Source organism: Mus pahari, chromosome 15 (assembly GCF_900095145.1).
Source record: "Mus pahari chromosome 15, PAHARI_EIJ_v1.1, whole genome shotgun sequence".
NCBI lineage: Eukaryota > Metazoa > Chordata > Mammalia > Rodentia > Muridae > Mus > Mus pahari.
This window is the reverse complement of record NC_034604.1, coordinates 77,686,699-77,710,702: the sequence shown is the minus strand read 5'-3', so window position 1 is coordinate 77,710,702 and position 24,004 is coordinate 77,686,699. Positions and strand designations below refer to the sequence as shown.

Below are 24,004 nucleotides of genomic sequence, written 5' to 3'. Positions count from 1 at the left end.
GGTTACAGTCTGCAGGTTACAGTCTGCAGGTTACAGTCTGCAGGTTACAGTCTGCAGGTTACAGTCTGCAGGTTACAGTCTGCAGGTTACAGTCTAGTACTCTTGTAATGATTAGGCTGTTGTCCTGTCAGAGGGAAATGACACACACGCTCTCTAGTTTCACTCTCTTGCTGTGACCAAAGACAATTTAGAGGAGAGAAAATGGTTCAAAGAGAGAACAGAAACCTAAGAGGAGCTTGAGAAGCAGAGTCCACGGAGCAATGCTGCTTGCTGTCTTGCTCACAGGCTCATGTTGAGCTCAAGCTCAGGACCACCTTCCTATGGTGCTGCCCACAGTGGACTGGGACCTCTTCAAGATAGTCATGACAGTCACTCACAGACATGCCCTTAAGGCAATCTGATCTAGGCTGTGTCAAGCTGACAATTAAATCTAATTGTAACAGATATAGTGGCCAGTTCCAATAATATAACAGAAACCTAATGACAGTAGAAACCATAGATTTTTTAATTTAATAACTTCCCATCTGTGTTATGCACAGAAGTATCTACATACAAAGTTTTCCCACATTTTAGCATCTTATACTCAATAAATTGTATTTTAACTGGCTGTCTTTAATAGTACACAAAATAATGCATTTTATAATTAACAGATTTTTAGAGCAAAACAAGTGGCACTCAGACTATGGGAAATCATAGCCCACAGGTCCCACTTTTATGATGAGCCCCAATAAGCCCTCCCAGTGGATATTCCACTTTTCTTAGAAAAGCTGATTAGGCTTCAAACCTGGGACCCCTAGCCCTCTCCCTGTCTGACTGACAATTTCTCTGACCTCACTTCCTGAGACTGGGGAACACCCTCAACCCACTCCACTCCACTTCTAAGAGCTCTTCCCCCAATTAAAATAACTGACTTTATATTTTTAACTCGTCCTGACTTGACTTTTTTCTCGGCAGAGAAAACCTACTAGAATTTACTTCTGTGAGCAGTATACAACTTACATACATCATCTACTGACACAACCCCATACCCTGCAATATAAAGTATTTATTACCCAGTCTTCATTCACCAATGTTTTACCACCCTCAGGATAACTTAGTTCCCAAGTTAACATCAAAAAAAAAAAAAAAAAGTAATTAGATGCAAAAGTGAGCTGTCCTAAAAATTTCAGTGGAAAGCTAATTAATTAACTCTCTGGGAGCTGATATACAGAATCTATATCAAATGCATCATTAAAGATGCCAACTCATCTCCAAGCACAGCCTACTAGTGGAAGACACAGGCAAAAATAAATAAATAAAAATAAAAGGCCCTCACCCAAGTCCTGGGTTGACCGGGCAGCAGTGTAGCCTACTACCTTCTGCCAAGACAGTACACATATACCACTTATCACCAAACCCTTCACAGGCCCAGCTGCCTTGCCCAAAAAGGAACATCCCCATGTCTTCTGAGAAGCAGCAAAGGGCTTCTCTCCCCTGCTTAGCAACCAGCTGAGCATCTGGAACATGGGAAGCTACCTATAAATATTAGTCCACACCCTGGCAGGCAGCATGGCATGAACGGTTGGATAAATTCTCCCAGAGCCAGGAAGGTAACACAGCGTACAGTGAAAAGTCTGGCAGCACAGGCCTCTGCACTCTAGTTTCAGCAGATGAAGTCCAGTGTGCATTTCATCTGATCTCACTCCAGTCTAAGTCTCTGAATTAGCCCAGAACAGTGGTTCTCCATTTGTACTCTGGATAGCAGACAAAGGAGAGGGAGAGGGAATCTGAGAATGTCGCCCAAGCTGCCCTAATCATAAAAAAAACCTATGGTATACTTTTATACATCTGTACAAATTGTGTTTAAACAAAACTTTCTATAGCAGAAGAGCTCTGAGCCATTCACAAAGAAATCAGAAGCAAAGAATGATCCCCAATTTTACATATCAGAAAGATGATGTCTCTGACCTTGGCCCATTTCTGAGTGCATGCCTGAGAAGCACAACTCTAACAGATGCCCAGCTTTCACAGAACACAGCAGCCTGGCAGCTCACACAAGGTTAACTCACTTGCTAAGAATTTATGAAAGCCCGCTCCAACAATCTCAGGAGATGAGCAGTCATCCTTTTTTTGGAAGTATGTGCACAAAACCTCTAGATTGATGTGGATTGTGGAATCCTCTCTAACCAGTTAAAGACCAGGCAGGTAGGTACTTTCTTGGCACCATTAAGAGAAAAAGGTACAAAAGTCTTTTCACTAATTCAAACAGATACGTGATTGTATCCTACATTTATAAGAAAATCAAGGATATTTTACTATGGACAAGTTTTTTTTTTATACTTTTCTAAAAATGGCATGGCTACTTTGTGGCATTTTTTTATTTTGATTTCTGCATTTAAAAGAAACATTTTACAGAATACACACTCTGTCTCCAACTAGATAATTAAAGCTATTAAAGTCCCAAAACAGCACTGGAACACCCCCAGGACTGTCCTCACAACTACTCTGGAGCTCTCATTACCATTTCAAATATTTACCAGTTTAATGTTAGCATGACTGAAAAACACATCTTCATCTCTTAACACTTGACATCACATTGGCACAAGCCAATCTCCATATGACTGAAAAGCAACCCCACATTGCTTCCTAATACTAATGTCTCATTGACACAGGCCATTATCACTGAGCTGCACAGATATCTTCAAAGAGTTCTATGTGGAATCCACTAAAGTTTCAAGGTCCAGACAGAACAAGGGACTAGCAGTTAATACATCTTGAGTGTACATTTTGCCTGGTAGCTATAAGTTCAACATATTTATAAATAAAAATGTTAAATTGTATTCATTAGTATGAAAAAAAGATCAAATCAGACTAGGTGCAAATTAACCCAACTTGCTATGCATTCTGCCGGATTTCTTACAACATAGTGTTTGTTCATCAATGTTCACTTTTGTGTTAAATGAGGGACTAGTGAATAAGCCCTGGTTGTCCTGGAATTTACTCTGTAGACCAGGCTGGCTTTAAATTCAGAGCTCATCCTGCCTCTACTTCCCAAGTACTGGTTCAAAGGCATGTATCACCATACTCAGTTAATAACTTTTTTGTTTGTTGGTTTTTTTGTTTTGTTCTTTAGATTTTTCGAGACAGGGTTTCTCTGTATAGCCCTGGCTGTCCTGGAACTCACTCTGTAGACCAGGCTGGCCTCAGAAATCCACCTGCCTCTGCCTCCCCAGAGCTGGGATTAAAGGCCACCACCGCCCGGCTGTCACACACATATGGTTTGTCCAGCATCATGAAAGCTCAGTCAAGAACTACTGTAACACAGACAAAGTGCCATCTTTCTGAAAGCAAAGTAACCTAGAAAGGATACAGGACAGAGTCTTTAAGTTGGGGAGGGAGAGGGGATAGCTTAAGCAGTTGACATACCCTGTTAACAAGTTTTTACACCTACACAAAGACATCTGGCTCCTTAGAAAGCAAAATGTATATGACGGTTTCATCTATAAGTCAACAAGCCTTAGCAATAAAATGAAAATCCTCAGGAATGTATAAATTCTTGCAGGGCAGGTGTGGTGGCACAACCCTTTAATCCCAGCACTAACATGCCAGAGGCAGGTAGTTCAAGCCTAACTTAGTCTACGTAGTGAGTTCCAAGACAGCTAGGGCTGCATAGACCTTGTCTCAAAAAAATTCTTAGCACCATCCCTCCAGCTGGTAATCTGACTCGGGTGATGGGTACAGTGCTCCAAACAATCACAAAAAGTACATTTAGTGAAGTACTTATTTGGGTGAATGAAGGTTCTTCAGAGAGGCCCTTTTCCCATGGCCGTAAAATTCTGTTCTCTCGTTGTATTATTGAAAGCGAGGACCATACTTTGGCATCCTTGAGATAAATGTAAAACATTGAGAAAAGAAGTCACCTTGAGTATCCTTACACTTATTAGGAACACAGCAAATAGAGTTGGATATCAAGATGCGACTGTCAAGGAAACAACTTGGCTTGGTGCTCCGGAGAGGTGCACAAAATGCCCTAAATAGCATTAGGTGTGGATGGATACACCCTACTCCAAGGCTACAGGTGATTCTCATTTTAAAAATCACTAAAATGCAAGAATGCATGAGAGCTTTGTGCCCGTGGGAGCAGTAGGTCTACGCCTGTCTTTACATGTGTGCTGGTGTGGTCTCCCAGGGACTGGAAATCGCCTTCCCATAGGACCTACCAATGAATGAATGGAATGCTTGGTAATGCACATCACTTCCTTAGGAAGTAACTTTGTGTCCTAACTTGAGATACCCTAGTTTCCAGGATGGAGAAGTTCCGCTTTGCCATTCTTAAGGTGTTTCCCGCGTTAAAAAGTAGGAGTCACATGCCAGAGTAGGACCGACATTCTAGAAAGAGCGGTGGTGTGGGAGACCCACACGCGAGCCCCGAGCGTCACCTGAACCCGGAGCGCCCCGCGGCCTGTCCCGCACTGCCCCAGGTAGCGCCCCCACCATGAAGTGACCCTCGCTGCGCCTGGAGGCCGAAACATCCCCTCAGCATCCGACCGCGTCCGCTCGCCATGGAGACCCAATGACTCCTCCTAGTGGCGGGACAGAAAAGCGCAGCCCCACTGCCCCACACGCGTGCGCAGAACCGCGACCCGGCTCGCGCATGCGTGGACTGAGTTTCTCTATGAACTCCGTCCTTGCTGACCGAACGACAGTCGGGACAATCTCGGCCCGGCCCCTTTCCCACGCCTCGGTCATTCTGACGCCTGTTCTTGGTCCGTTAGCCTGTTGTGGCCCCAACTACGTTTGTTAGCTGAGAAGAAGTGGAAATGATGAAATTGTCACTTTTATAGTTATGGCAAAAGCCACATGAAGAACTTCTCAGTTGACACAGTCCTCTACAGAAAGGCCATGAGAACATTCAGTTTGCAACTAATCCGATTTTGCAAGTTCTGTTTAAGCCACGCGGCCATTATAGAACCAGGGATAGAAATAGCACTCCCTCTTCATCCTGGACACAGCGCACGCGCAGCGAACGGCGCAAAAGCGTCTTAGGGCAATAGAGTGGGCGCGTCCCTGTTGCGTGGCATCGTGGGAGATGTAGTCCACCCTCCCTTCCTTCTCTGTAGTTACATAGGAAAGTGTGAAGCACTTAAAAACTGCGATACCCAGGACGTCTGGTGTTTCCCGGGATGCTTTGCGAAAGCATGGCGGCCACGCTGTGAATGTCCGCAAGACGGTAAATAGGGCATTTTAATTCAAGAGAGGAATAAGAAAAGTGGTACCTAACCTCTCTTGTAGATTATTCATCTTGATATCCGCCTAACACAGTCTGTAAAGTGAATGAGTTAGCTTAATGTCTTGTCCGCCTGAGTGTGTGGATTACGAACCTTTAGAAGTTGCAGTCCCGAAGCCTCAGTTTTTGTGAACATGATTTGTGCTTTTCTACGAGTAGTACAGCATGCGGAGAAGCTGCACGGGTCCTTGGGCAGGCAGTTGTTGCCACATTTTGTGTTCACCAAAGCTTGCTTTAAAACTCAGCCTTTGAGATGGGGGCTGCGAGAGCAGAAGAAAACAGTGCAACCTAGAACTGTCCTTGGGTTCGCCCAGAAAACTTTCTGGACACAAGGACCGGACCCCCGGAAAGCAAAGGAGGATAGTACCAAGCAAGTGTCTATTCGCAGAGAGGAGACCGGCGTCTCAGTGTCTCAGAGAGGTAAAAAAATAAAAAATAAAATAAAATTTTTAAAAAGGATCCAGAACTTCAGCTCTTGATGCTCCCCACTTCTGAGTGCTTGCACCAGAGGTGGACAACTGCAGGAACACAAGGAATGGGGATCTTTTTTTGTGAAAATATTAGGTCAGGACTGAGTGTTGGAGGGAATAGGAACTTGGGGTATCCAGACCAATGACATGATTTGGAAAGCACAAAGTTATGTTGTCTAATTGTTTTATTGTGCTCTCAATTTGGGACCTCGTCCAGTGTCTACTGACACGTAGTTAATGACATTAAGGGACAGTGGAATAGAGATTGGTGTTGCAGCCCTCGGCCTCAAAGCCTGGTAAAAAGAGATTGGATTTGTGAAGCAATTACTATTGAGTTCAGTCACATAAATTTACACAATTTTTAGTAGATAGCAGGCAATCTTTCTATTATTTGAATTAGTGTTTTCTTCTTTAAAGATCTATTTATTGTTATGTGTGTATGTGAGGAGTGTGTGTGTGTGTGTGTGTGTGTATCTGTGTGTAGATGAGTACTAGTGAAGAAGGAAGCCAGAAAAAGTTGTAAGATACCCTGGAGCTGAAGGTACTGGCAATTGTGAGCCATCAGATGTGGTTGCTGGGAACTGAATTCTGGATGTGTGCAAGAGCAGCAAATACTACTGAGTCATCTCTCCAGTCTCCTGAACACATTTCCAGTTAGCAACTTGTACTGAAAACTCAATGTTATGTTAACATACTTTGATTTTATTATATTCCATTGTACCTATGAAAAAAGTAGGGAAAAAATACACCACCTGTTAAACTTTGATTTCTTGGAAAAATAAAATTAAGGACTGAAGTTAGAAAAACCTGGGTTCCTCATGTGACTGTCCATATGTATAAAAATTTACCAAAGAGGTAAAGTGCACTCATAATCAGTGATAGTGTACAGCTTTTCACATATAACATGCATTTATGTAAATAATGTCTCTACATACTCCTCTGATTACCTTATCTCCCCAAACTGCTCTTCAATCCATGTTCTTAGTACAGAATAAAATAAGAGCAGTCTTTGTAGTATATTTGATTCATTGATCTTCCAGCTTCCAAGCTCAGTTCTGATTTTGTACACAAATCTGTGGGTGGGTTAAGACTCTGGACAGGATTGACCTGTGTACATGGCCTCATGTGGCCATTCTCACTGAGAGACTGATAGGTGTTTTCTGATTCTAGAACAGAAGCAGTATCCATCAGTGACAGAAATCCAGAGATCCCTAAGCCCTGGGGACAGACATGACACACACACTAAATAGGACTGTTCTCTTCTGGTCTAGTGAGCTATGCCTGGGGTGAGGAGTTTTTCTGAAGCTCAGGAGCATTTGAGAATGGTACACACTGGATCAGGTCCCACTGTCACATGTCACCTGCTAGGAACACTTGAAGCCCCTGGAGGCCAGGGTTCTGTGGACGGACATCCTTGTAACCTGTTGACATTTTCTCTTTGCAGTGAGAGAAGCTGGGAGGAACGTCAGCTACTTGGCAGTGGTGCTCTTTGGAGCCAGCATTGCAGGTTACAGACCCAGCAAGCACATGAATACCTTTACACAACCTCTCACCCCACTGCTTCACTTCATTGCTTGCTCTCTCTACCTCTTTCTGCTTTTTCAGGCGGCTTGTTATACACGATCTTCAAAGAACTGTTTTTTTCATCCAGCCCTAATATCATATATGGGAAAGCCTTAGGAAAATGCAGAACACACCCTGAGGTTAGTTTTCTGATGATTGTATTGGGAAAGAGATGTGCATCCCTTCTCAAGGCCAGGCTGGGCTGTTTTTCTGTTTTTAGGTCTCTGTTCTTTAATGCACTTTGACCCTGGCACTCAAAGGTCACTGTGTATATTCTCTCCTCCCCACAGTGGAAGTGATCACTTTGCATGCATCAGGTCTCAAGCATCCTTCCTACAAAAGTATCCTAAACCAGAATGTAGCCAAGAGAGTTGAAAGTTGACAGAGAATACACTTAGGGCACTATACTATAACCAGTGGACATTCAGGGAACGCTATGTGGTCTGCAGTAAGCATCCCAACTCTGTTAGGATGCAATGGTAATCACATGCCTGGGCTCTTAGGCATTTTCACAATGAGACAAATAGAACTGCACAGAATACATGAAAGAATGGAGTATTGCTAGGGTCATGGCTTCCTTGCTGTTCTTAAACAGGTATGTTTTATCATACTGGTCCCACTTTTTGCCAGGTCAAATGCCTGCCTTACAATAGATAATCTGACACTGCTAGGATGGACCTATTCTTTGCTTATTCCTTTTTTAGCTCTTAGATATCTGACAACTTTCCTTCTCATATATGCTTGCACTAATAAAGACACTCAGCAAAAAGACAAAACACGGTATTTAGTTGTATGTATGTTTTTAAGAAAATATTCTAAAGTATTTGCTTTGAAAATTCAAAACAGTTTCTACGTCAAATGGATTTTCTCATAAAAGATTTGCACCTGGTTTATTTTAACAATGTCATTACTATTGCCCATCTAATTTATCTTCTCAGTATGAGCGTCAGTAGAGAAATACTTTCAGACTTCTGTTTGTCATGAAAGGAGAGCCTCCCTTATCCTGTATCATTGTAAAGCTCCCAGCGACAGGGTGACCCATTTCTGTCCCTGTGTGAAATATTTAACAGTACGATTTTCGCGTAATGCCCTTTCCCTCGTTTTCTTGTTTGAGTCAAGGGCCCTCACGATTCTTTTTCTCTCCTAAAATCACTTGCCATATGCAAACAAATAATGTCACTTGATCATCAGAAAATACTTACATAGGAGCCATGAAAAGAATCACACTAAATAAGTGTAGTCTCTATTCTGCAGGTGATTGGTGTATTTGGTGAGCCTTTGAAAGGCTACGGGGAAATGTCGAGACGTGGGCGGAGACAGCATGTCCGGTAATTCGGCATCCCCATCCCTGGGGGAACTCTAGGGTAATCTCTGAGTAAAGGGAATTTGGATGTGCAACATTGTATTTTCTCGACAGTTTTTCTGAATACGTAAACAATGGGCTAAAGCGCATCCATGTGAAATTCTACATTGCGGGCTCTGAACCAGGGAAGGAAGGAACGGTCCATGCAGAAGTGGAAGAGGTACGCTAGCCTCAGACCATAGGGTCAGTCAGGGTCAGTGGGTTCCAGGAAGCTCTTAAGGGCGTAATAACATCTACATGTTTTTCAGAACCCAGGGAGTGGCCAGTTTGAATTTCGATACATATTTGTGGAAGTGACTCCTACAAGATCTATTATTGTTGAAGATAACCGTTCCCAACAAAGTTAGAAAGCCTCAAGCCAGCGTACTACTTCCTGCCAAGAATAAAGGGATCTGTTCTCACTGTGATCCTCAGAATTCTCTTCCAGAATTTGTTCAAAACAAGAATAAAGTTTGTCACACAGAAAGGAAGTGCAATGTGACTGTTCATGGGTTCGGACAAACAGATCTTTCTTGTAAAAAATCATGAAATGTAGCAAATTTTACATTATATTCAATTGCCAATCATGACATTATTTCAGCTCTACATTCATGATAAACTTACTAAAATTTATATACACATAAGTAAAGTTTTAAGTATTTTATGCTGTTTAACATTGTGTGGCTTTTATACAATCTACAGAATAAAGATAAAACTAACTAAAAGATGTCAAAAGCATTTTTATTTACCTTGGAATCTAATTTTGAGATCAGCATGTGAACTATTTAAGAAGAGTAGTAAGCCAAATGATAAATGTGGGAAGGGCTGCATACACTGGTCATCCTGATCATGTCCCCATGAGCTAAGGGGGAAAGCATACTGCCTAAGCAGGGCATGGCTCACTCCACCTTTGCCACTAGTTGCCTATACCCTCACAGGTGTCAGACCTCCCCATTCTGTGGCTGCTGGGGTGACTGAGCCAGAGTTACAGGAGACACCCAAAACTGTTGGTGCGCCATAGGTGTCCCCGCTCTCAGAAGAGTGGACTTCGGGATTCAGCAAATGTATACGAGGCTCATTTAGGTGTTTTAATGTGTTTAGACAAAGCTCTAATTTTACAAATTTGCAAGAACATTTCACAACAAAAACTAATTTGGCTTGTCCAAACATAACAAAACAAAAAATATATAACCTGCTCTATTGGAAGTGTTTTCTGAACATTTGTTAAACTTGGCCTTCCCCTTGGAAGTCTTGATCATACAAGTATTCTATGCATTAGAAAGTTCTAGAAACCGTTCTTTATCCTGAGGAGCTTAAATGTAGGGTTTCTTCTCTGGTGTTTCTTCCAACTTTGGAATGGGTGGAGAGGTTTCAGATGGTTTCTTGATATGGTAGCCGATTGAGGAAAGGAATTCTGTCTACCCCACACCCAAACACCCCTGGACATCTCTCCACCCAGCTTAGTTGACCTTGCTTAAATTGCTTTGTGTGTTTTTACTTTTTAACTACTTTGTCTCAAATATTCTTAAACCTTTTTTTCCTTTAAGATGGTTAGTCCTGGCTAGTCAGAAACTTGATCTGATTGCCCTAGTCTCATACTTAGGGAATATGGAAAAAATATCAGAGCAGAACTTTTGTCTTCCTGGTACCACATTTTTTTTTAAGTGACAAGGTGTGATGGTTTGTATATGTTTGTCCCAGGGAGTGGCCTTGTTGGCATGGGATTTAAATGTCTTTGTCCTAACTGTCTGGAGGCCAGTATTCTATTAGCAGCCTTCAGATGAAGAAAATGTAGAACTCTCAGCTCCTCCTGCACCATGCCTGCCTGGATGCTGCCCACCTTGTTCCCACCTTGATAATAGACTTAACTTTTGAACCTGTAAACCAGCCCCAATTAAATGTCCTTATAAGAGTTGCCTTGGTTGTGGGATATGTTCACAGCAGTAAAACCCTAACAGTGACACAAGGTAAACTCAGGACAAGAACCTGTGGAATAACTAGTGCTAAAGACATTTGGTAAGCAAAGAAGGAAAACTTATATGAGCAGAACTACACTCCATCTTAAAGGGAGACATTTGGCAGCCTCCTTCCCAGATGACTAGCCATTGTTCCCAGCTGTTTTACAGCATAGATATCTGCCCATGTCAGTGTACATACCTCCTGCATGTACAAGTCTTTTCATTCAATTAGTTAACGTATGCTAATTCCAGCAGCACACGCTTCAGTCACATCATAGCAATGTCTTAAAAGAAGCCATCCTTTCTTGCTCCTCCTTTTCAGAAAGATTTCAGGTAATATTAGTTGTTTACACATAAAATCTAGAGCTACTTCCATCAATGATAATGGAAATCCTTTGGGAGATTGAGTTGTCACTCTATTGAAGTTTTGAGTGTGTGTGTGTGTGTGTGTGTGTGTGTGTGTGTGTGTGTGTGTATGTACATGTGTGTGTGTGTATGTACAAATATCTCAAGAAATAATAAAATTTTCTAAAACTGATTCATCATAATATCTTATAGAAGTGAAATTTACCAACTCTGTCCTAGTTTGAAAGGCCACACAACAGCAAGCAGTATTCAATTCTGGCTCAAAGTCTACACTGCCCACACCTGTCTGTAATCAGAAGGGTTGGGTCCTCAAGAATAGCCCCCTCTAAGTCTCCCTTCTGAGACTTAAATATCCTCCAGCTTCTCTATGTCCCACACTGCCAGTGTCTGCCATGCATCCCTATTTGCTCTGTTCCACAAGCTCCCGGGAAACACTTGCAGAGCTACTTGGCTTTTTGATCCAGGAACCTTCTTTAGACTGCTGTGTCAAGTCATTCTTCTCAACAAACCATCTCACTTCTCATCACCCTCATCGTGAGACAGACACCCTGAAGGCCTCTAACCCCAACCGCTCTCTAAAAGCATGAGGTTTCTACGACTGCTCCAGACCTGTCAGATTCCACCCCAGAGGATGTGTCGTGCTGCTTTCCCAGAGGGGTGAAGCCTAAAGAGCCAGAAGCCAGGAGCATATGGTAAAGTACATGTGCTGGGGCTTCCCGCAGCAAGGTGCTAAAAACTAGATGGCTTAAAGAAACAGAAATTTCTGTTTCATAACTCCACAAGTCAGAAGTCCAGCATCAGGATAGGGACAGGACCGCGCTTTCTCTGGAAGCTCTAGGTGGGGAGCCCTGTCTGCCTCTCCCATACTAGTAACTCCAGGTGTCCTTGGGCTTGTGGTTACATCACTCCAACCTCAGTCTCCATTATGACACCTCTATTCATTGTCTGTGTGTCTAACTTACAAGAGTGTGTACAATTAAATTCAAAGCCTAACATATGACCCAGAATCAATATATTCTCAGTAGATCCTTTGCCTAGTTGTGTTTTTGCCATATAAGGTAATATTCTCAGGACCTAGGAATTACAGTGTAGACACGCCCCTTGGGGAGCCACCCGTAAAGCAGTAACTAGCTTGAGTAAGGACTTATGCCAGGCATTTGCACCCAGGCTTGTCCTGTTTCAAAGCCTTTGTGTTTCTTTCCTCCTCTGCCTTTCCTCTTCCTCATCTCATTAGACTCAACCTCATGGGGACATTATAGGAGCAAATGACAGTTATTTCAGAAATAGCTGGCATGCAGTCATGTAGGACGCTCACTGTAGCTCTTCTCCCTTTGTACTATAGAGAGAAGGTGCCTTTTAAATAGTTTTACCTACAGTTACTCAGTATTTGGAAGATAACTCAGCATTTGCTTGGTTACATCCAAACCTAAGAAATGCCTGCAACTCCAAACACTATTCAAAAGGTGATACTGCTGTACTAAATTCTAAATGTAAAGAACAGAAGGCTGCAAAGGTGATACATGTTGTCTCGTCCCACCCAAACTATGTCTACGTTAGTAAAGCAAAACAATAACCCAAACAATGTAAATCTAATGTCCCTAGAATTTTGAAGGGATGGCAGAAGGAATGGCGGAAGGAACGCCCCGTCTCCTGCATACACATAGTGGAATGAGAACAAGCTCCCTGTGAGACCACTTAGTCCTTACTATAACAAGCAAGATGTCCGAGAAAAGGACACCCAACCAAGCAACCGAGCAGACATTGATTCCTCCTTATTAACTAGATCTCCTCTATTTTGTTCCCATTTAGAAAAAAATGCCTTGCCACTATTTAAAAAACTTATTTCATGATTTGAAAAACAACCTACTTAACTTCTCTGGAAGTAGCATAGCCATGCAGCTGAGAAACTACAATATAGATATTAAAGCCCAAACTCAACAAGCAGCAGGAAAAACAGCTTAGTCAGGGATATAGAGATGGATGCTGCCTCAAAAAACCTGGGGTGCGGGGCTGGAGAGATGGCTCAGTGGTTAAGAGCACTGACTGCTCTTCTAAAGGTCCTGAGTTCAAATCCCAGCTACCACATGGTGGCTCACAACCATTCATAATGAGATCTGATGCCCTCTTCTGGCGTGTACCTACATATAATAAATAAATCTTTAATAATAATAATAAAAAAGAACAATCCTTGGGTGCAGAGGCTGTGTATGTAATGTCAATGCAGAGATGCTGCCTCAAGAACACTGGGGTTTGGAGGCTGTATACATCCACAGTTAGGCTCCCTGTGATGTGTCTTGAGTGCCATCAAGGCCAAATTCACTTTTGGTGTCATTTGTTATTATTGAGAGTTTTCACTACTATATTCAGGCCTCAAATACCACAACATCTGTTAGGACTTGTGCATAAGTTTCTCGTTAGTGAGGGTGTAGGCAGCTATAGCACTCTTCTTGTGGTAGAGTGGAAGCTGTACAGCTGAAGGAAGAAGCAGACCTTATGATTGCATCTGTGGTGGTTTGAATATGCTTAGCCCAGGGAGTGACACTATTTGGAGGTGGCCTTGTCGGAGGACATGTGTCATTGCTCACAGTAGCTATGGGCTTTAAGACCCTTGTCCTAGCTTCCGGGAAACCATTCTTCTCATAGCTACTTTTAGAACAAAAGGTGGAACACTTTCAGCTCCTCCAGCCTGGATGCTGTCACGATCCCACCTTGATAATGGACTGAATCTCTGAATTAAATGTCCTTTATAAGAGTTGCCTTGGTCATAGTATCTGTTCACAGCACCCAACATTTGAGCTATTGATTTAGCTTCCTGACGACAATCTCCCTTGGAGAAGGAACATGGTGCATCTTGGTTTCCCCCCATGCGAAGGGGACCGTAAAGACTTGTAAGGCCTACCTAGGCTTGTATGAAGTGCTCAGAACCATACTTAACTAGGACCCCAAATTTCCAAGTCTAGATACCCTCAACCCGTAGCTCACATCCCAAGGAAACAGCACTATGCCATATCTGACTATGTCTTCTTTGAAACTCATCCAGCCTCAGTTTTCTAAGTTGTCTTTGTACCCCTTCTCTTCTGACCCTCTAGATCCCACTTCTCCCTATCTTTCCTGCCTGCTCTTCATGGCCTCTTCTCCCCAGTCCCCCCAAAACTGCGATGAAAACAGTTTTAAGCATCCACGTCCCTTCTTCGGGTGAATTGAGTTTTTAGCATCTTCCTGGTTTAGGAGAGATGCTGATACATTTTGCCCACTGGAAGAAGCACAGAATTAGAAACATGCCCTTTAATGAAGCCAGCTGAGTGTATCAGAGAAGCCTGCTGGCCTTCCTAGTGTCAGCAAGGGGCCTCAATTCATTCTCAGCCTTCCCCTTTCTATTATTTTCATTTTCAACTATTCACATCTCTTTCATTTGCAGTGAACAGAACAGAGTCCCTGCCTGTCTGTCAAATCACTTTAAACCTTCTTAAACCTGGGCTCCAGGAGGCCTGGGGCTGCATCCATTTTTGTCCTCAGCAGCTGCCAAAACGACCACTAACTGGCCTATAACAGAGAGGCATTCTCCCACACCCCGGAGACCAGTGAAGCCAAGGTGTTCTTGGGCACTGCTCCCTCAAAGTGCTCACAGGGAATCCTTTCTGTCCCTGCTACCTCCTGATTGCTCCAAGTGAGCCTTAGCTACAGCTGCCTCACCGCCCCCTTGGCCTCCATATCTGGGTCCTTCCTTCTGCCCTTGGTCTTCCCAACTCTTCCCTTGTAATAATAACACCTGTCATTGGATTTAGGGTCCACACACATGATCCATGATGACCCCTAATCTCAAAACCTTAATTACATCACAAAGATGTCTCCAGATTACATTTACATCCACACAGTACAAAAATGGGAGTGCAGCCACATGTTCTGGAAAGGGCAACTGTTCCACCCTTGAGAATACAAAAGGATCTATGCTCTCTAATGGAATTCTCCAGTAAGACAGATGATGGGTAGCTACTGAGCAAAAAGAGTGTCATTGCTCCCATTCTTTTTTTCTTTAAGATTTATTTATTATATGTAAGAACACTGTAGCTGTCTTCAGACACACCAGAAGAGGGCATCCAATCTCATTACAGATGGTTGTGAGCCACCATATGGTTGCTGGGATTTGAACTCAGGACCTGCAGAAGAACAGTCAGTGCTCTTAACCGTTGAGCCATCTCTCCAGCCCCTCCCACATTCTTTCTTGCAGTTTGTTTCTGCCATGAAAATGGGCTGTGCTCTAGGGACCAGAGCCAGTAGATACTCTGAGAAGCCATATCTGCTGAACGCTGCAAACAGCTTTCTGCAAAACTGCAAGCACGTTCGGGTATACCAATCTACCTCCACCTGTGCACACACATCTGCGGTCACTTAATAAAAACTGACACATTTCACCTGCTGATGTCCTTAATACAGCTTTACCAGGCTCCTTGGATGCCTAAAGGGAAATGGAGAGAAAGATGAAGCCAGGGACTCAAGGCTCACCTTCCTCCAGGTGAGCAGCTCTGTGCTCCAGGCCAAAACACTAACAGTGTTCTTAATGTTGACATTTAGAGAGAATGAATATTAGCTGCTTTTCCGGAAGCCGTGAGGGAAGACCTGTCAAGGCAACTTAAGAGAGAAAGACTCTATTCCGGTTGATGGTTTAAGGGGACATATTGCATCGTAACAGGGAACTCATGGAATCAGATGGTTCCAAGGCAGCAGGAGCATGCGGCTGGGATGCCACATCTCTTCACAAAGGACAAGAAGGGAAGAGAGGAAAGGGGAAAGACCGTGAGTGTGTACCCTAGGAAAGAGGAAGAGAGGAGGAAGCAGGGGAGAAGGAGACAAGGGAGAGGACAGAAACTGAGCCTAGCTTTGGTCCAGCCAAATGCAGATCTGCCCAAAGTAGCCCTCTTCCTCCAGTAAGGTCCCAACCCCAAAATGGTTCACAATCCCTCCGGCAACAGCTGGAAATGTGTTCAAGCAAACATACAAGATGCTGGGGCACATCCTACATCTAAAAGAATGTGTTCTGATGGCTAAAAAACAAGCAAAAACCAAAACCAACCAAACGAGACTTCACAGAAGCGTAAGCACTTTTAAAAATGTGTGATGACATTCATAGCACTGCGCTCATTTCCTACCATTATAACCCACAACCAGGAATGACAACACTGGGATATTGTGCTCTACAAGATGATATGGTTGACCAGACGTGGCCTAAGAAGTCAGCAAATCAGCCCAAAATGGCCAGGTTGCTAAAGTGCAGCGAGTTTCCTATTTGAAAATATAATTTGGATCTCTGTTCACCTTAACGCCTTTGACAGGTGTCGCTATGAAGTGTTTTTGACACCAGTGCCAGAGGAAAAAATCCCAGATGTGATTTTTCTGCTTACCTGAAATAAGTTTTGGAAATACCCTTTGATTCTTTATGGAAATTACAGCATTATGAAGAAGTATTCATAGAAACTAACTGTTCATTACAATTCACAGGAGACCAGTCTTCAAATTTGGGCAAAGTTTCAGAACAAAAAGATTGAATTGTTTAATGTGCTTAAAGGATTTAGCTTAATTAGATTCTGTCTTTCAGTTGAAATAATTTAGATAGCAAGAAGGAAATGGACTCCCAGCTCTGAAGAATTTTAGTATGTCATCCAAATGCCTTGTTCAGATTCTATCGAGCAGAACTATTTGCAGGGTGTTAAAACTTCCTTGCCTTTTTTAAACTGCCATAGAATTTAACTGTGTCTTAAAAGTTATATTCTGAATTTGTCACTGGAGGAGAAACTCTTTCCGCTCCAGAACCTTTTCTTATCCACTGTGCTCTGCAGGTCGCCTCTTCCCATTTGGTAATTTTCTGATACCACTGCCCTTGTGGATCACTAGGATTTTCTGGAAGGATTCTGCTCTAGAGTCTGTTGACATGCGTACTCAGACTCCACAAAGGTCAAAGGATTGCTGGCTCAGGGGAGGGAGGGAGGGAGGGAGGGAGGGAGATGCTATTCTATGCTTTTTGTCTGTGTATAGCAACATGAACATTAAAGGATCCATTAAGGAGTGAAGAGATGGCTCAGAGGTTAAGAGCATGCACTATTCCTGTGGAGAACTTTGGTTGCCAGCACCCACAACGTGGCTCAGAACCACCAGTAACTACCACTCCCGAAGATCCAACATCCTCTTCTGGCTTCCAGGAGCCTTCACACACTTGCACTTGGCATTCACACACACACACACACACACACACACACACACACACACACTAAATCTAAATCTTGAAAATAAGATTCAGTTATTAACATACATTCCCATTCCTTAGGAAGGGAGCTCTTCTGAGAAGCTTTTTTACCTATTAAATTGTTTATATCATCTTTTATTCTTTGCCAATTTGATAATCGTATATTAACAAACAAAAAGAAGAAGAAAAAAATTTAAAAAAAAGATAATCGTATATTATATATTTAGGTCATAATGCTCTCCCATTCCCCTTCCATGCCCCTTTCTCAGAAATCTTGATTGCCTTGAGCAGACAGATAGATTACTGTGCTGGCCGGGTTCTCCCCATTGATACAGAACCAGAGAGAATGGAAAGGGAAGATTGAGTTGGCTCATGGTTTCAAGTATTTTCAGTTCACTTCATGTTGCCAGGAGGGAATGACAAAGCAAAGCAATTCTGCAGTTCCAGCATAGGGAGCAGAGAGGGGTGGGGAACAGAGGGCGAAGGAGGGAGGGAGAGGGGGAGATGGGGAGAGGGAGGAAGGGAGGAGGGAGAGGGAGGGAGGGGGAGGGAGAGAGAGGGAGGGAGGGAGGAGGAGAGAGGGAGAGGGAGAGAGAGAGAGGGGGAGGGAGAAAGAGAGGGAGGAGATTGGGAGGGAGGGGGAGGGAGGGGGAGAGAGAGGGAGGGAGGGAGGAGGAGAGAGGGAGAGGGAGAGAGAGACAGAGACAAAGAGAGAACTGTTAGCTGTCACCCAATCAACCAATCAACAGTGGACACTGATGTCATGAAGCAGGATCCACAGGTGCTATGGTCACTTATACAGTGCCCTCAACATTCAGTTTCAGAGGACAGTAGATTGTGAGCTTAAGTGTAGAATGGTAATGAAAATTATACTTAATTCCATGGCACCACATTAGTGACAGTGACTTTAAGACAGGGTTTAGAGCACAGGAGAAAACCATGTGGGCACTGGAAAGGTTGCATAGTGGTTAAGAGCACTGGCTAACTGAGTTCTTTTTCTATCACATACATACATACATACATACATACATACATACATACATACACCACAGCTCCCAGGGATCCAATGCCTTCTTCTAACCTCCACAGACATGCAAGAGGTGCTCAGTCATATATGCAGGCAAACATCTTCTATACTCATAAAAGAAAATAACAATTAAAATTTTAAAATGCAGTCACAAACCAAGAGAAATCTTCCTAGGGAACAAGACCCTGTAAGGCTAAGCTTAGCTTTGTACTACTGACCTCCAGCACTGCAAGAGAATAAATTCTCCTTGCTTTAAACCATCTATGGTGGCCCCAAGAAACTAAGGAAGCCCGGGTGAATCTCAAGCAGGATTGTGCTTCACAAGTGTTGAGAAAAGAATGAGACAGGGCTGCAGGCCCTCTGGGAACTATGTTCATGGAGAAGAGGATATTACAGTGATGGAAGGTGGGCACCATAGGAAGCAATTGACACACAAAGGTGTCCTTGATAAGTAGGCAACTCTGAGGAGGAACCACCATGGTCAGAACACAGGAGTTAGAAAAGAACAGGTTTTTGAAATCTATCCATTGAGAATTTCAGACATGCATATAATGTGTCTTGATCTTACCTACTACCCTACAGCCACCCTCCAGTTTCTCCAGACCCTTCCATGCCCCCTTCCAACTTCATATCCTCTTCTCCTTTTCTTTATAACCCACTGAGTTCATAAGTATATGATGTCCAGTAAAGCATGGACAGACAACCTTCCAGAAGCCATGGACCTGGAGAAACCCGTCTCTTCCTCCCTCAGCAGCCATCAGTAGCTAATAGTTCTCACCTAGGGGTAAGACCTTGTGGGCTGATGGTGCCACTAGCAAATATTGCTGGCTCTTTCTTGGAGCTGTGGTTATTGGATCATAGAACTGAGGAGCTCATTTCTATTACCACAGGAAGGAGCCTCAGAATACATGACAGCTAGTACACTCTGAACTTCATATGCTCAAAATATCCTTGGATTTTTTAAAAACTTTTTTAATGTATGAGAGCTCTTCTGCATATACAACAGCCTGCCTGAAGAGGGCATTATATCCCCTTATAGATGGTTGTAGGCCACCCTGTGTTTGCTGGGAATTAAACCTCTGGAAAAGCTCCCAGTGCTCTATAACCGCTGAGCCATCTCACCAACCGTGGATTGTTTTGGTTTAGTTTGGAATTGTTATTATTGCTGGGTTTTTGGTTCTTTGTGGTGCTAGTGATCAAGCTGAGGAGCTGACACATGCTAAGAAACCACTCAAACCGGGGCTGGTGAGATGGCTCAGTGGGTAAGAGCACAGGACTGCTCTTCCAGAGGTGCAGAGTTCAAATCCCAACAACCACATGGTGGCTCATAACCATCCTTAACAAGATCTGACACCCTCTTCTGGGGTGTCTGAGGACAGCTACAGTGTACTTACATATAATAAATAAATTAATTTAAAAAAAAAAAAAAGACACCACTCAAACCACTAGCTAGATCCCACTAGACCCTGGCTTTAAGTGAGAACGGGAAACATGACATTTTATTAGTTATTGTGCAAGTCTTATTCATGAAACTTTTGCTACGTTATTAACAAGTCAACAAAATAAAGGGGAGCTGTTATTTTGACCAAAGGAGGCAGGTATGCCTCTCACTTAGAAAAAGAAGGAAAATTGGAGTGTCTCAGAGAATGACCATGAGCAGATGTGAAATGTTGTCTAGGATGAGGCCTTCTCTGAAGGAGAAGAGGGGTGGGGTGAAAAACTCAAGGGGGATGTGTTGTCATAGGCTGGACAGACAAGGAAAGAGATTGCACTCGGTAGCGACTATAGGACATGCTGGAGTTCAGGTGGTTGAAGAGGGGACACATGAGGGGCTACAGGAACATTGACTAAACATGGGGAATATGATAGAATAGTTAAGTCTGTGAGACATAGGAGAAGCCATTCTTCTCATTGTTGGATTAGAGCTGTAAATGTGAAAAGGGCAAAACAATTTGAACTCTAGATTTCTGGATTTGAGTTGGAAAAATTAATGAGAACTCATAGCTCTTGATTCATACAAATAGTTGTAGACATCACTGTCATGTGTACATATCAGGGTTCTCTGGAGAAATGAGAAATTCTTGGACTGGGGAAGACTAAGCTAAGATCATGTCAAACACAAGAAGCTGCTCAAGAAAGACAGCCAACTCTTGGAGAACTTTTACAAGAGTCACAGCATAAGACTGCACAACACTGGATGTGGGGCAGTGGACTGAGAGAAAGTCTGGTAAGGTCGAGCTAAAAGCTAGGGAGGCACCTGAAGGGATGGTAAGAGCTCATCTGTTCCCGGCACCAAGCCCCTGTCAAGTAGATTTGTGGCCATCAGTCATGTAAGGTCAATGCCAAACCCTCCACATGTAGGTGAGGCATCCCTAACATCTCAGATCTAGACACTAAGATAAGGCCACATTCTCTGTATAGGGTTCTCAGGTCTGTTTGGCCCTGGCTGTCCTGGAACTCACTCTGTAGACCAGGCTGACCTTGAACTCCAAAATTCGCCCGCCTCTGCCTCACAGGTGCAGGGATTAAAGGCGCGTGCCGCCACCACCCAGCCGTGAGCCCACACTCAAGTAGACTCAAAACAGTTCTCCGTGCTAGAGGTGTGGAGGGCGTTGACAATAAGCTCCCCTTCCCAGACTTTCCTCCTGGCAAAGGTATTTAATCTCAGGTCCACCCAGAGAAGGGGGTGTGGTTTCACTCTCCTCTGTGACAATTGCTGTTTAGAACCATGGGTTGTCTCTCTTCCACAAGATCCGCCATGGGGAGTCATGAAGGCATTCCTTTACAGAGCTGCAGCCTAGTCTCCCATAGAAGGATCTCTGAGCTCCCAACCCAGCCACAAATATGACCAAACCAACCAACATCAAACCAAGGACTATCCCCACTAGGACAAGCCACTCTACTACCCCCCACCCCCAACCCTGAGGCTAGACACAGCCCTCTGGCCTCCTCCCACACACACACACACTCCCCATGCCCCCCAACTCCATTCTCTGCTATGAGATATAACTAGCTGTGGTCTGAAGTATAAAGGTCCTAAAAGTCCAAGGAAAACAAAACTGAGACTGTTCCAACAGAAAGAGGCAGGAGAGACATGACTACCAAACATCAACCCTGATTCTGAGCAGGTTTGTTTTGAGACACAAAACGTGGGAGCCACCAGTGACACTGGAGGCAGTCAGTTTCAGTTCCCTGATTCTAGCAACTGAAATGTAAGCATATAGGTGTATTTTTTTAGTTTTCCAGAACTGCTGTAATAACACAAAGTGTGTGACACATTAGAGGCTTACAGACTAGAAGTTGGATGGAGGTGAAAAGCCCCTCCCCCTGGCTTATACACAGCTAAGTGCTCGCTGTACCTTCTCAACCCTATGCTTCTCTATGTACCCAGATGTCTTTTTCTTGTAGGGACACCAACCATACTGAGCTAAAGTCCTTCATGTCTTATATTAACTACCTTTGAAGGCATAGTCTCCACACATGTTCATTTTGTGAGGGGTTGAAAGTTCAGACTGCACATTTGAACATGGTGGATCGGAGTCCTAACTTAGCTGCTAAAAACAGGAGCATTTTGTAGGAAATCCACATTGACAGAGGAGCCAGTGTCATGGATTATAACAAAGCCTGTTTCCAGGTGTCACTGGAAAAAAAACAAAACAAAACAACTCTCATGGCTCTTGCAACTTTTGCTATAAGGAGTTTGTTCCAAAAACCTGTTACAGGAAAGCAGACATTCAGGGACATCTTCAATTTTTGTCCCTGGGTAGATAAGTTTGTTAGACTTAGTCAAATGATGCAGCTGCTGTTTGAAGTCTCTGCTCTGAATTGACTCAGAGCCTGTCACCCTTCTCCAAGGTAAATGGTTCACTACGCAAATCAGTCTTTGCATGATCTATTGTGAAACGTTGGCATGAATTCTTAATATTCAGAAAGGAAATGATTCTGGAAAGCATAAAATATTTATAGCCTGCTGTCTGTTCTGCCTCACCAGGGGAAGATCCCCGCTGTCACATGAATGTCCTTTGGCTTTGGGGGACAGATGGTGAGGAGCTTTAAAGAGACTGAGGAGTGGGAAGGCAGGACTGGGCATGACGCCCACCAGTGTCATCCCCACGCAGAGCAAGTATCTCAGACTGTGACCCTCACTCAGCTTCCACCCCTCGTTGCTCTTCAACTCACGTAGACCTACTCCCTGCCTCCACTCATTCTCAAATGAAAACCTCATGGAACGCCCACCCATCATGGGGCCACAGGACAGGGGTGCTGTGTGGTTAGGACACAGAACTCCCTTCTACCTTCCTATCCTACTCTACTCTAGAAATGATCACAGCCCACCTGAGGCCATCTGCTTTAATTGCAGCTGAACTGACAATGATAGTTTTCTACCTTAGAATTTATGTCAAGCTCTTTAAGCTCTCACTTCCCTTACTATCATCTAAAGCCCTCCTCTCTCTTCCCCGCTCTCTCCACGTGGCCATGGCTGGCCTCTTTCCCTCTTTCTACCTTCTCTTTCCCACTGCCCTTTTACAACAAAGCTCTAAAACCACTAAAAAGAAATTTATGTTAAGAGATCCCACCTGTAGTAGTCAGGGTTTCTCGAGAGTCACAGAACTTATGGATAGTCTCTATATAGTAAGGGAATCTGTTACAATGACTTACATCTCCACTTTGAACTCTGTGTCCATTGTATTCCCCAAAATTGTCAGCCGTGAATGAAAGTTGAAGAAATTAGCCATTGCTCAGTCCCACGAAGCTAGTTGTTTCAGCTGGTCTTCTGTAGAAGCAGATTCCAACAGATCTTGGGCTGGCAAATAAGTGCAAGCAGGCGAAGATGTCCTTATATAGTCTCCAGAAGAAGTTAGGGCCCAGATTAAAGGTGTGTACAACCACTCCTTGATCTGGGATTTGTTCTGTTCCAGGCTGACCTTGAACTCAGAGATCTCCTTGCCTTAGTCTCCAGGAATTAAAGGTGTGTACTACCTTGCCTGGGGCTAAGCTTTTCATAGCCCCTATGCCTCAAGATCTCCATGCCAAGATCCAGATCAGAAACTTGTGTCTTTCAGCCTCAAGATCTGGATCCACGGGTTGAGCCCTCCAATTCTGAATTGTAGTTCATTCCAGATATAGTCAAGTTGACAACCAAGAATAGCCATTACACCACCCTCGCTCAGACCCCAAGTATGAGACTTCACAGGGCCACTCACCTTACAAGTCCTCAAAGCAGGGCGAGGCAGTTTGCTTAGCAACCAGGGATCCTTTTCACTTCTTTAAGGTGGTCGGTCCACCTTAACAGTTATCTAGCCAGCCCCTAGTACTTCCATTGTTATGATCAAGCACTTCTGGGAACTAGAGGCAGTGTGTCATTTTAGCCTAGTCTGGTTTGTTTTGGAAGTGGGGGGTGGTGCAGTAAGTCAAACTGTATCCTCTGAGTGAATTTACAGGGGGAAATTCCTACTCAGTGTCTTCTCCTTATGCAGGATTGATCATACCTATGATTTAAATCAGATACAACACAGGAAATGGCACATGCAGTAAGCACGGGCTAATAGAACCCAAACTTTCAATCATAACAGAAAACCGCCCGCTTCTTTCCCCTAACAAGTCTTGCTCAGGCTGATCTCCCCTTTGCAATATCCTCACTCTGTTCTTGTGTGTGTGGTAATGAGTGTGTGTGTGTGTGTGTGTGTGTGTGCGCGCGTGTGTGTGTGTGTGTGTGTGTGTGTGTATGCATGAAGGACAAAGGTCAACGAGGACGTCTTCCTCTATCTCTTTTT

General features: G+C 43.7%; 2 protein-coding genes across 3 annotated transcripts in view; one reads left to right on the top strand and one right to left on the bottom strand.

Moving 5' to 3' along the window:
• The window catches only part of Fbxo15 (F-box protein 15), a 44,923-nt gene extending 21,882 nt beyond the window's left edge, over positions 1-23,041 (bottom strand). The window contains exon 1 of one of the 2 annotated variants that reach the window (XM_021214788.1): positions 22,890-23,041. In XM_021214788.1, coding sequence (XP_021070447.1) covers positions 22,890-22,966 — 77 coding nt within the window. In that variant the 5' untranslated portion in view covers positions 22,967-23,041. Of the gene's footprint in view, positions 1-4,418; positions 4,556-22,889 lie in introns of those variants that run through there. The other variant, XM_029546983.1, reaches the window with a different exon arrangement.
• Timm21 (translocase of inner mitochondrial membrane 21) lies at positions 5,146-9,315 on the top strand. Its single transcript, XM_021214789.2, has 6 exons — positions 5,146-5,686; positions 7,181-7,243; positions 7,342-7,439; positions 8,554-8,627; positions 8,717-8,822; positions 8,911-9,315. Exons 1-6 carry the CDS (start codon positions 5,401-5,403, stop codon positions 9,007-9,009), a joined length of 726 nt encoding a protein of 241 aa, XP_021070448.1. The 5' UTR covers positions 5,146-5,400; the 3' UTR covers positions 9,010-9,315.
• Positions 23,042-24,004: the final 963 nt, after the last annotated feature.

Excerpts from the sequence above, each read along its gene's own strand:
- Timm21 (XM_021214789.2), top strand. The coding sequence starts at position 5,401 with ATGATTTGTGCTTTTCTACGAGTAGTACAGCATGCGGAGAAGCTGCAC. Across the intron at positions 7,244-7,341 it reads CTTTGGAGCCAGCATTGCAG|GCGGCTTGTTATACACGATC; the intron begins GTTACAGACCCA and ends CTGCTTTTTCAG. Across the intron at positions 8,823-8,910 it reads TCCATGCAGAAGTGGAAGAG|AACCCAGGGAGTGGCCAGTT; the intron begins GTACGCTAGCCT and ends CATGTTTTTCAG.